Source organism: Aptenodytes patagonicus, chromosome 7 (assembly GCF_965638725.1).
Source record: "Aptenodytes patagonicus chromosome 7, bAptPat1.pri.cur, whole genome shotgun sequence".
Classification (NCBI taxonomy): domain Eukaryota; kingdom Metazoa; phylum Chordata; class Aves; order Sphenisciformes; family Spheniscidae; genus Aptenodytes; species Aptenodytes patagonicus.
In genome coordinates this window covers 31,716,454-31,728,467 of record NC_134955.1, presented here as the reverse complement: position 1 = coordinate 31,728,467, position 12,014 = coordinate 31,716,454, and the positions used below count along the sequence as shown (strand labels likewise).

The following is a 12,014-nucleotide window of genomic DNA, read 5'->3' as shown; positions in this document are numbered from 1 at the left end:
CTGCTACAGTTCTCTCTCTCTTGTCCTCCTTTTTGTAGAAATAACTTGAAAGTTACCTTAGACGTACCAGTTCCTCTGTTTAGTAACTTGCCAATATCTACCATTGTTTTGGTAGACACATTTGGCCATTCTAAGCAAGCATACAGCATTCAATAAAGCATTGTAAAATAACCGTTGGGTGATGGTTATTAAGTAAAAGCAGTAAATATTTTCCTAGTACTGAGTGTATGATATTTTCTTACACTGTGGCTTTCAGCAGATACATTCCAAAAGGAGGTGTGTATTGTAGCCCACTTTAAGAACTTGAATATGCCTGAAGACTGCTTGCATTTTTTAACTCTGAGTTAACTCTGTGTTTTCAAGTGCATGTTGATAATTTTATGTGTTGTTTTTCACTTAGGTTTTTCTCTTGTATACAAACTTAAATTCTTTTCCTGAAGCAAAACTGTAAAGAATAGCTGTTTCTCCTTGTGAAGTTTTAGCTAGAACTATCAATGCTTTATCTGTGCTTTGTGTTTGCTTATTGCTTACTAGCTTAGTTTAGTGATCCTAAATATATATTATTATCAGACACTGTCATCTGCAAATGTTTGTTTGAAATAGGTGGTGTGCTGACCCGGTGGTGTTAAGTTGTTTGAAGGGGAAAAGCATTGCAATAAGGTAAGTTTGTTTTTGTTGTTGTTGTTTTTTCTTCTGTTTTTTACTTAAAACTGTAGAAAGAATGAAGTGCTTGTTGTGGGCAAGTTAGAGTGCTTGTATTTTCTTCCTCCTGCTCTACTACCAAAACTACATTTCTCTTCAAATGGTTGTGTATTACTCCTCATGCAGTGACTCTTCACTGAGAATGTACATCATCGTTAGACAAGTTGTCTAGCTTACTCTAGGGGAAAAAACAAAAGCTAACTGAAATATGCAATGTCTTCATACATGTAGGTTTCATATGAAATTTAATTTTGTCACCTTTGCTGGAATATAGAAATGCTGAAGCTCCCATGTGGAGCCTCTCACTTGGGCTTCTAGGACTGAAGAACTGCTCTAGAACTGCAGAAGTTTGCAGAAAGGACCGAAAGCTTAGCAGCAATTTATAGCTATCCATTCTGTTCTTTGCTGCGATCTTTATTATTCTCATAATAGTTCTTTTTCACTTACCCAGGTATCCTAGGAAAAGAAATAGTTTAATAGAGCTTCCTGAAGACTATAGCTGCCTTCTGAACCAAGCCTCTCAGTTTAGGTAAGAAGTGACTTATTTAGTTGTCTTCCTAGGAGTTTTGTCGCTTTCAGTCACTTATATTCTTGCAGTTGCTGTAACTGGTGTTAAAACTGTGTACAGAAATTATTTTGCAGAAGTGAAGGCACTGTTACAGTTATACTGGCCAATACTAGCATGTGTTCATTTTAAATCTGAAACACAACAGCTTACTAAACGAAGTCACTTGTGTTTGATAGGATAGCATATAAAATTATTATAGCTTAATTTGCTGGTCATTTTTCACCAGTGCAATGTGCATTTGGTTTGGCCATAAGCCTGAAAATTATTTTTGCACTGGACGCAACAAGCTCGGAAGGTTGGCACTGTTTTATGCCAGGAAGAGTGAATCATAGGATAATTCAGGTTAGAAGGGATTTCAGCAGATCGTCTAGTCCAACCTCCTGCTCAAAGCAGATATCCTGCAGATAAAATATTTCAAGCAATGTAAAAACATAGCCAAAGGAGACAGATATGTGAAATATGATTACGACATAGTATGTCTTAGGTTTTTGTTTGTTTGTGGGTTGGGGTGTTTTTTGTTTTTGTTGGTTTTTTTTAAGGAACATTATCCATAGTTAACACTTCTTGTAAAGTTTTAATTCTTGCAGTAACGTTCTGGTTACACTTCTTCTAGATGCCCGCGGTCTTCTGATGATGAACAAAAACATCCAGTATTGTGTTTATTCTGTGGGGCTATGTTGTGTTCCCAGAATACTTGCTGTCAAGAACTGGTGAATGGGGAGGAGTTGGGAGCCTGTACTTCTCATGCTCTTCAATGTGGAGCTGGAGTCTGTATGTTTCTCAAGTAAGTAGCTAGCCAGAATTTAATGTGTTAGAGTAAAGGGAAACATTTGAAGGTCAAAATTCACAACATTGTCAAAGCACTTGATTCTTTTTGTCTGAGATGAAGAAACATTGCTTTGACCTAAACTATAGCTCACCAAAAAGTTAAGAACCTGCTGGGAGTTGTCTTGTATCTTAAATGTAGCTATTTTTTCCTTAAGAATCAGGGAATGCAAAGTTGTCCTCATTGAAGGTAAAACCAGGGGCTGCTTATATCCTGCTCCCTACTTGGATGAATATGGAGAAACAGATCCGGGTCTGAAGTAAGTAAATGTTTGACTTTCTTTTTACGTTTCCATTTTGATATCTCTTTCTTTCTTATACCTGTTAGACAACATGTTCTTCCTGCTAGCATGTACAGCGCTGTAATATGTACCTTGGCCTGGTGAACTTGTTCACTGACGGCAGTTTCTAGTCATGAATGGGTCATTCATAATGGAAAAATACACTCTTGGTACTGTTAAACTATATTACTTTCCTCAAGAATACTTTGTATGCTTTTCATCAGAAATGTGCAACAACTGCCATTGCTGAAATGTCATCTTGGAAATGGCAATCGTTGCTTGTCATGTGTGGAATTTTTTTCATTTCCAGTAGACTTGTTGGAATTGGTGTTCATACAAGTATTTAATGTTTTCTGGCTATCGTTAAGAGTGTTAATGCTAGACAATTAATGGAACAGTTTGTCAGTTGCTACTCTGATATGCTTATTGGGTATTCTCCTTTTTTCTTCTATGAAGAAGAGGCAATCCCTTGCACTTATGTCGGGAGCGTTACCGGAAGCTCCATCTGCTATGGCAGCAACACTGCATCATAGAGGAGATTGCCAGGAGCCAGGAAACGAATCAGATCTTCTTTGGATTCAACTGGCAACTGCTCTGAGTCTCTTGATTTTTAGTGAAAACTCTTACCTTTGGCAGTGCTTTGGAAAAGGAAAGGAGGGTGGCAGTAAATAATCTACTCTGAAGTGGATTCTGTAGTTCAGACACAATTGATGGATTCTCTAAGTTGGATGTATTACTGATACATTGAAACAGAATCTCACATCATATGTTTTGCTCCCCCCCCCCCCCCCCCCCCCCAAAAAAAAAGGAAAACCACGTTATATAATTATTACTGAACATTCAGGTCCAGAAATATTTCCACTTTTTTGAGAAGTTGTAATTGTTTCACATGTTTTGATGAGGGCAGCTTCCCAAATGCTGTGCTTCAGGGCATATACCACATTTCTGCCTCTCTCCCATGCCTTGAGAATATACCTAAATGGTGTTGCTATGGAAAAGCCTCCTTTACTTTCTTCCTGGGTTCTTTCCCAAGGTTAGTGAAGCTTTTAAGTCAAGATCTATGGCATAATATTGGAGTGGAAGTGGTGCCAGGCCTTTAGTAATCTGTAGCAACAGGTGCAGCAAACATTAAGTTGTACAGAAAAAGCCTGCATTCAGCTATATCCTGGGATTTAATGAAGAGTTTTCATTAATGAACTCTTTAAAGGAGAAGTGTGGGATAGAAAATGCATGAGGGAAAAACCATCTTGCTTGTTGCATCCAAAAATAAAGTCCGTGCTTTTTGCATTGCCAGAACTGCACTTTATCTAATGAATTTGTCCTCTGTTAACATTGTATATCCTAAGAGGTCTAGGGCTACACCATTTGGCTAGGTTGTGGTTAGCTTTACTTCTTTTACAGTTTGTCTTCTGAGATTTTTCCCTGAGAACCAAACGTGAAAATACTGTTAGGTAGTCGTAGTGTAGCTCTGCAAGTTATACGAGAGCCAGAGACTTCAGTAAAGTAGACGACCTTCAAAGCTATCACTGGACTGAAATCAGGGCCCTAAAGCAGCAAGTTTTAGAATCAGAAATGTTTGTTTGCCCATATTTGAGGAATTTTCCACTCTTCATCCTCTGTCACTATTGTTTGGAGCCCTGCCTGCATAAATGAAATCGTGTGTTTTGGGGGGCACGTTCAGTGGTTCAGTGCCAGTTAGAGCAGAAAAGGGAAGAAAAGGTGGCGAAGTCTGTCTCTTTGCCCTTCGGTAGTTAATAGCACATTGTGATTGAACTCTCTCTCAATGATACGTGATTGTGCTTCAGTTCTAAATGTTTGTTGTTCTGTTTTCTGAATTTCAACCATAATATACATGAGAGAATTTGTAATGTGATGTGTAAAAATGCTTTCCCAGGAAATCCCATTTCCCTGTGAAAGTTTGAAGTTGTCAGTACTCTAAATTTCCCCGCCCCTTTGCTGTTTGGATTCTTTTGTGTCATTTTAATAAGGCTTGCAAGGGGAAGTTCTCAAATTAACATCTGAAAGTGTGTTTTTTGTATGATTTCTTTTTGGGTTTTTTTGCTACTGGTTGTATGAGAGATAGTAGAATCACAAATAATGATTTAGATTTAAATATCATTGTTCTCCTAGTTTTTTAGAGGTTTTTGAGTACGTATGAGTGCACTGAACAGCACCATAACTCATCTAAAAATGGAATACCAATGAACTCAAATATTATTCTGATTTCAAATACTTTTTCTTAACTTTTGCTATAATTCTTCCCTGGTGATATAAATAGTTGGCTTTGGTATATTTTTCAGGTATTCTGTTTCTTGCAATTAAGACCACTCTCCTTATTTTGATTCTTTCAGATTTTAAACCTGAATATGAAACTCTTTAAAGACAAATGTTAATTCTGTTAGTCTTCTCTAAAATGTATTAGAAATGCATACTGAATTTAGGAGAACAGTTGTCATGAAAACTTGCATGCACTGGCGATTTCTAAGGTCATCAAAAACTTCTTACCAACAAAAATATTGGATTAAGCCTAGCAAATGTATGCCTCATCGATACCAAAACTGTATTGACTTACTGTTTCCCTCTGATATTTACCTATTCATTTATCAAAAACTTTCAGTTACCTTGCACTTCACTGATAGAAAAAATTCCGTTATCAAATATGCAGTGAGATCACTTTATTTTGTTTTCTGTCTGAACTGTACTATGTAATGACAGGAGCTGGTCTGAGCAGGTGAGCTCATGTTTAAAGCTCTAGAAATCTCTTTGTAGCTGAAGAAGTGGGAGAGGAAAGTTGCATCTTTCTGTACGTTTGCACATACTAATTTAGCAAATGGGCTCCCATATCATTCACTGACTAGCGTGGTCATCTTTCATTTCATAAATTACTATGCAGTTTTGTTCACTGTGAGTATAATCTGTATTTAGTGATTGCAAGATGCTTACGCCACTGATTTCTGTTCCATCCAAGCTGACAGAAGAAGTTATTTGATAATGCACATATTGGTATCTTTAATTGCAAAAATGTAAATTTGAAACTTGTATAATGTTCTTGTGCTTTTGAAATAAAATATCTTGTATATGTATATTTAAAAAAGAAATAAAGTGACTTCTCATAGATTATTCCATTTTTATTTGGAGGTGCTTTGACACTCCACAGTTCATTTTACAAGAGCATTATAGCAGTGTCTGTCAGTATGGAAAAGGGGAAGAGTTAGTAAATGGTTGGTCAACAATACCAGTTATGCCTGTAGTCTGTATCGTCATTGTACCAGTTAGTAATGGTGGCACACTTTTTCTTACTTAAAGAAATATTCCACTTGAAACTTGTCCTAGTATTTTACAGATGCAAATTCCTGCAGCGTCTACATCAATTTGTAAAAGAAATCTTAAATACAGAATTTAATATTTAGATGTCCTTAAACTGATTAGTTGAGTAATTCTGGTTTTGTAGCTTCTCAAAGAAGAACTATCTGTACTGTCTGTCAGGTACTCAACCTCTAGAAAGGGAAAGTTTGTGGTGTTGGTCTAATGTGCTGTGTGATACATATTAAAAAAAAAAAGTGTTTTATTACAGAGCTAAGCAAACAACCAAGAAATCTTTTACATAGAAACGGCCAGTACTTCTTGCCCCTTTTTATGTTACAAGCTGCTGGCTTTGTTGTAGCTTTGGGAACCGTTAAACTTACAGAGTTTGGGTGTTAATGGTGGTGTTCTCTGTGCTTGTTCTTACTAAAGCAAATGCATTTTAAGAACCAATTCCTGAAAAGGTAAAAGGTAAAGGTAGTTGCATTAAAGTCTACTAGCAAAAATGTTCTGAAGAACATTAGAACAAGAAGCCCATTCATTGGGGGGGGAAGGGGGGAAGGAAAAAAGCCACAGCACCATTTCTTGCACAGTAAGAATCTCAAGGTGCAATGTACAAATGTACAAAATTATATAGAGGAGGATTTTGGCCATCATATGCTTTGCTTTATGGTTGAAATCCACTTTATTTTCTAGCCAATATTGTTGAATAATCTCCACTGTAAACTAGTCAGATTCGTGCTACAACATCTAAGTTTGTTACTTAGATTCTTTTTGACCTGTTACTTGACAAGATCTTCAAAGATACTTTCTTCAAAAATTAAAGTTGTTTCATTTCTGTGGCACAATCTCTTTTTATTTGTTTTTTTATCTATGTTTCGCAGGTGGGCTAAATTTGGGGTTTGATATGGAAAACAAATGGATAGTAATGAAAATCCACTCTTACACAAGTCTCTCAAACCCAGTTATTTCTAATCCTAGCTACATTTCTCTAAACTTGCATTCAGTGTGGTCGAAAGCGTACATGGAAGAGAAGCTGTGTAAAGGAAATGTGCATTGAAGGAGAGCAAGCTGAAATTCAAAGGGTTTATATACGTTATTTCGTGTAATGGTGAGTAAGAGGAGACTAGGTGTAAAGTTAAACATGGAACATTAAAACTGGACCTGAGTTTTTCTTATTTCTGTGTGACTATTGTTCATGAGATCAGTGCCAAAAGAAGGAGTATAGTGTGTGCTGTGTAATTACAGGTTGTCAAACCACTTAGAATCCATCAGACTTAATTTTAGGAATTAATTAATTTTCTAGGCTTCATGCTTGAGTGAATGAGCCTCAACGAAATGTTGTGAAGCAGGTAGTGGGGACTGTGGGTTTCATGATCGTTTCAAGTCCTTGCTATATTTGTGAAGATCTGTGGTTAGTCTTATTCAGCGGACTGCAGAACCTTATGTCTCCTTCCTCTTAATAGTGCCTGAAATGTAGTAGTAGCCTCTTCGGGTACAAGTATTGAGATACAGTCTAGTGCTTGGAGAGAGGTCATCGCAATGTACCAGAGTTTCTGCTTGAAGGTTATCCTGAACATATCATGGCAGCCTGAGGAATAATCCACTCTAGATGATAAAAAGCCTCCGATCTTCTTTATCCCATCTTTCTTTCTGTGAATCATGCTGACCTTTACTTAAAGTGGCAAACCCAATGTATTTCAATCTCATGATACTGCAGATGATCTAGGAATATTTATTTTCCCAGTTCAGACTTACACAGAACTTCATTGAGCAATTCGATTTACATACTCCAGGCAGTCTGCCTCAGTTGATTCGCATACAGGAGCAGGACAAGATCATCCATTTAGGTGATGGTCTCCTCATAAATAAGGATTCCACCTGTGTTCCGTGAGCTTCACACCTTTATGGTTCTTTGCTAAATTAGAGAGTACTGCATGCAAAGCCCAAAGTGCTCCCATAGTGGAGAAACTGATACAAAGCACCTGTGTACCAAATGATTTGTAAGATTTTAAATACCATGAATCTTGTGTTGTAGAGAACTGTATGATGGTATGCAATTTAAAAAAAACAGTTTGCAGAAGGGAGGTTTCTAGCTTCTAAGGAAATGTGCTGTGTTCATTTTTTTTATGAAACTCTAAATGTGCTGTACTTGTATATTTCTTATCAATTATTTTTTCTTTATGATCAATGTAGAGCAAGTGTTTTCAGTGGTAATCAGAAAGCTTTAAAGGAAGAGCATCGTAATTGCAATTTCTACAGGAACCGTCATAGTGCCTTCACCAGAAACTGAACATTAAAATGTTTCAGGTTTTTTTTATGAAGAACTTCATAAAGAAGATAGTTTTATGCATAGGTGAGTTCCTTACTCTGGAAGTTGCTGTTGCACAAATGTATTGCTAGTAATTCTGACTGGATTAAGCATTAATAACAAACAAGATAAGAAGCATCCCCCAAATCGTATTTATTTCTGTATCTGAGCAGATGCTCCGGCTTAAAGGCTTGGCTTGCTAATGCCATCTTTGTCTTTATAAATTACGGAGAATTAAAGATGGAGTCTGTGCTGCTACCTGAGTTTGTTTTCTTGATCAGTGGCTGTAATGTTAAATACTCCAGGAAACCCAAACTATTGTGACGGGTGCTGTAAAGCAAGCTAGATAGGTGGGGTGCACTTCCGCTGTCTGAGGAAGCTAATACAAAGCAGAGAAGAAAGCATTTATTTAAAAAAAGTAAATTTTATCCTGATTACTGTGAAATGAGCTGTCATCTTTTTGTAATAAATCTATACTGATGGGGACTCTGAATACCTATACAGGATAGAAATGAACAATCTAATGACTAAGTAATTACTGGTAATAGTCGAGACGATGACTGTTCCCTGTGAAACGTATGCTGATACTCAGTTAATTTTACAAGTGATCACATCGCTAGCCACTGCTGCAGTTTTTGGCAGTTGGCTGAGAGACAAAGGTTAACTTGCCAAATATTAACTAGTCTTTTATGGTAAAATGTGTTCTCTTCGTATGAAAGTAAATGAGGGCCAGGGAAAATGTGTAGCCGGACAGTTATACCTCTGCTCTTCATGCTAATGTGTTACAGCAACTACTGCATGAAATTTCTGTGTCTTTACAGAGACTCTCAGGCTGGATCATCATTTTAGTTCACTCTTCCTTCCAAAGCCATTTTTCAGAGCAGATTCTTGACAAATCCATCATACAGGGACCTCGACTACAGCGTTATCAGAAGAGTAAGCTCGCAGCTCTTATAACTCTGCAAGCTAAATAGTTGACCTAGAGAGATTTTTAAGTGGTGCAAAATGTCAGGTTTCTTCTACTTCTACAGTTAAATGTATTTTGCCATTAGGAAATATTTCCTAAAATGCAGGGTAAGATTTCCTTCTTTAAAAAAAAAAAAATTAAAATAATTATGCTCTTATTTCCTGTTTTACAACCATTTTCATCACACTGAACTATTCCTCCCTTTCCTTTTTACGTTTTAAAGCATTTTATTTTTTAAAATTTGCATGTTCTTAGTCCTCTTGATTCAATTTTTCCTAATGAAACAAATCTACAGAAATAATTTTTCTGAGTTATTTCTGATTATTTTACACCTTTTGGTTATTGAGTAACCTAGAGCTTTTTTTCCAAATGTAGATGGACTAAAATTGTGTTGAAGAAGTGATTGCTATTGACTGATGCATGTGGCACTTTGCATGCTCATCTGAAAAAAAAAAAATTGCATTTTTTAAAAATCATATTCTGTTGCAAAGTCTGATTAATTTGTAGTACATGACTGTCTATCTCCTTCATCTCTCAAGGTACTACAACTTTGTGTTCATTCTTTTCTGGTATGTATCAGCTAATTTTAGTGCAGCTGGTAAGGCTCAGGACACAGTTGTGCTCAGTGTTCTGCAACACCACCACTACGACAGACTGCGATGCAGAAGTAATGTTTTTAGCTCTCAGAAATGGTTGAAGGAATTATGCACCAGTTTAATTCCACACTGGACAAAGTGATTGAAGAATAGAAGTAGACGCATAGGTAAATGCAGTGCAAAGGGAAGAGTTAACATAGTTCTTGTAAAGGGAACAAATCTAATTCTTTGAAGGAGTTAATGACTATGATGAGGATGTTGAGCCAGTCACTAATAATGCAGATTTCAAAAAACTTTAAATAGTGTCCTCCAACTAACTCATAGAATTAGAAGAATCTGTCATGAGATAAAAAGGAAGATCCGGTTCAGCAACAAAGTAAAAAAAATAAATGGTATATTTTCACAATGGAAGAAGCCTAACAACTGAGATCCACAGAAATCTGCATGTTTTTTTCAGCATTTTCAGAAGTGATCTGAAAAAGGGAATTATAAAGTGGCAAATTCTGGCAATGATATGAAGATATTCTGTAAAAAAACTTATTTTGAATGTTTTCAGGAGGCTGTTATGAAACTTAGTGGCTGGATAATAACAGAAGATTTGGTTTTGGTAAATGAAAATTAATGTAGCTATGCAAAAACTAACATTGCAATAGAACAGAATAGACTATTTCACTTGGAAGGCACCTACAATGATCATCTAGTCCAACTGCCTGACCAATTCAGGGCTGACCAAGTTAAAGCATGTTATTAAGGACATTATCCAAATGCCTCTTAAACACTGGCAGGCTTGGGCCATTGACCACCTCTCTAGGAAGCCTGTTCCAGTGTTTGACCACCCTCTCGGTAAAGAAATGCTTCCTAATGTCCAGTCTAAACCTCCCCTGGCACAGCTTCAAACCATTCTCACGTGTCCCATCACTGGATACCAGGGAGAAGAGATCAGCACCTCCCTCTCCAGTTCCCCTCCTCAGGAAGCTGCAGAGGGCAATGAGGTTGCCCCTCAGCCTCCTTTTCTCCAAACTAGACAAGCCCAAAGTCCTTAGCCGCCCCTCACAGGACATCCCTTCCAGCCCTTTTGCCAGCTTTGTTACCCTCCTCTGGACGCATTCAAGGACCTTCACATCCTTCTTAAATTGTGGGGCCCAGAACTGCACACAGTACTCCAGGTGAGGCCGCACCAACACTGAATACAGTGGGATAATCGCCTCTTTTGACTGGCTGGTTATACTGTGTTTGATGCAGCCCAGGATGCGGTTTGCCCTCTTGGCTGCCAGGGCACACTGCTGACTCGTATTGAGCCTGCTGTTGACCAGCATATATATTAATATCAAAGATTTTCTTAATATTATTATGGATAGTTCTGTGAAAATGTTATCTCAATGCTCAGAAACAGTCAAAAGGGCAGGCAATGATAGGAATTCTTAGGAAAAAAAAAAAAAGGACAGAAGACCTATTTAGTTTATGATATCTTCAGCTCTACACAGTGTTGTTCATTTAAAAATAATAAATGGAGAAGAGTGATGAAAATTATCAAAGGTGTGAAACAACTTCCATAGAAGAAAAGGTTAAATAGCAATTTCTTCAGCTTGGAAAGATAGGACCGAGAGAGATTGTAATAGAAGATTGTAACATCGGGAATGACATGGAGGGAATAAATAAGGAGTGACCATCAGCTACATCTTACAGCAAAAATTAGGAGATACCCGATTAAGTTGTCAGGGAGTCGAGAAGCAGTTTTTCAAACTGCAGAATTGAGTTGTGAGAAATTAAAATCTGAAGCTCATTGTCGTAAGTGTTTTGGATATCAAAAACGTGAATGGGTTTAAAAAAAAACAACTGTGCAAATTCATAGAAAAAAATGTCCACTGAGATTTATTAAAACACAGTGATATAAATACCCTCTTTGTCATACTGAGTCCCAAACTGCTGTTTCCTGGAAGTTAGGAGGCTTTGTCAGGGAAGGAACTACTTTCTTGCTTCTTATGTGCCTTTTGCAAAACATCTGCTACAGGCTACTATTGCAGACAGACGCCATCTGTCCATTTTTATTTTTAACACACTTAAGTATAGGCCTAAAATTTTAAGCAGTGAAGCAATTGCATTTGAAATTATGATCATGCATATAGCCTGCTTGAATTACAGTACAGATTTTTACATCACACACTTTATTTACAATATATTCTTACAGTATAATTCTTGCTTATTCTAGTGTTATAGAAAATATTGTTTAGACAGGTAAAGGAGTTTTTTACTGTTATGTTCACACAGTTTCAAAAGCAGGAATAGCTCTGCTTTGAATATCCCAGTGATATAACTTCTTTTACTTGATTATACACAAAGAATGCACAAGCTGTCCAAAGTTATATTCAAACAATGTATTATTCATAACCGTAACAAGTAAAATATTTTATTTGGTCTTTTATCCTCTATTCTGTATTGGTATGTTTTTCCCACTTACTAT

General features: G+C 36.9%; 1 protein-coding gene across 4 annotated transcripts in view; it reads left to right on the top strand.

The window, feature by feature from the left end:
- The window catches only part of UBR1 (ubiquitin protein ligase E3 component n-recognin 1), a 77,828-nt gene extending 71,750 nt beyond the window's left edge, over nucleotides 1–6,078 (top strand). For all 4 annotated transcript variants that reach the window (XM_076344696.1, XM_076344694.1, XM_076344695.1 and 1 more), the window contains exons 43-47: nucleotides 604–660; nucleotides 1,154–1,231; nucleotides 1,884–2,054; nucleotides 2,254–2,355; nucleotides 2,833–6,078. In XM_076344696.1, coding sequence (XP_076200811.1) covers nucleotides 604–660; nucleotides 1,154–1,231; nucleotides 1,884–2,054; nucleotides 2,254–2,355; nucleotides 2,833–2,974 — 550 coding nt within the window. In that variant the 3' untranslated portion in view covers nucleotides 2,975–6,078. The remainder of the gene's footprint in view (nucleotides 1–603; nucleotides 661–1,153; nucleotides 1,232–1,883; nucleotides 2,055–2,253; nucleotides 2,356–2,832) is intronic.
- Nucleotides 6,079–12,014: the final 5,936 nt, after the last annotated feature.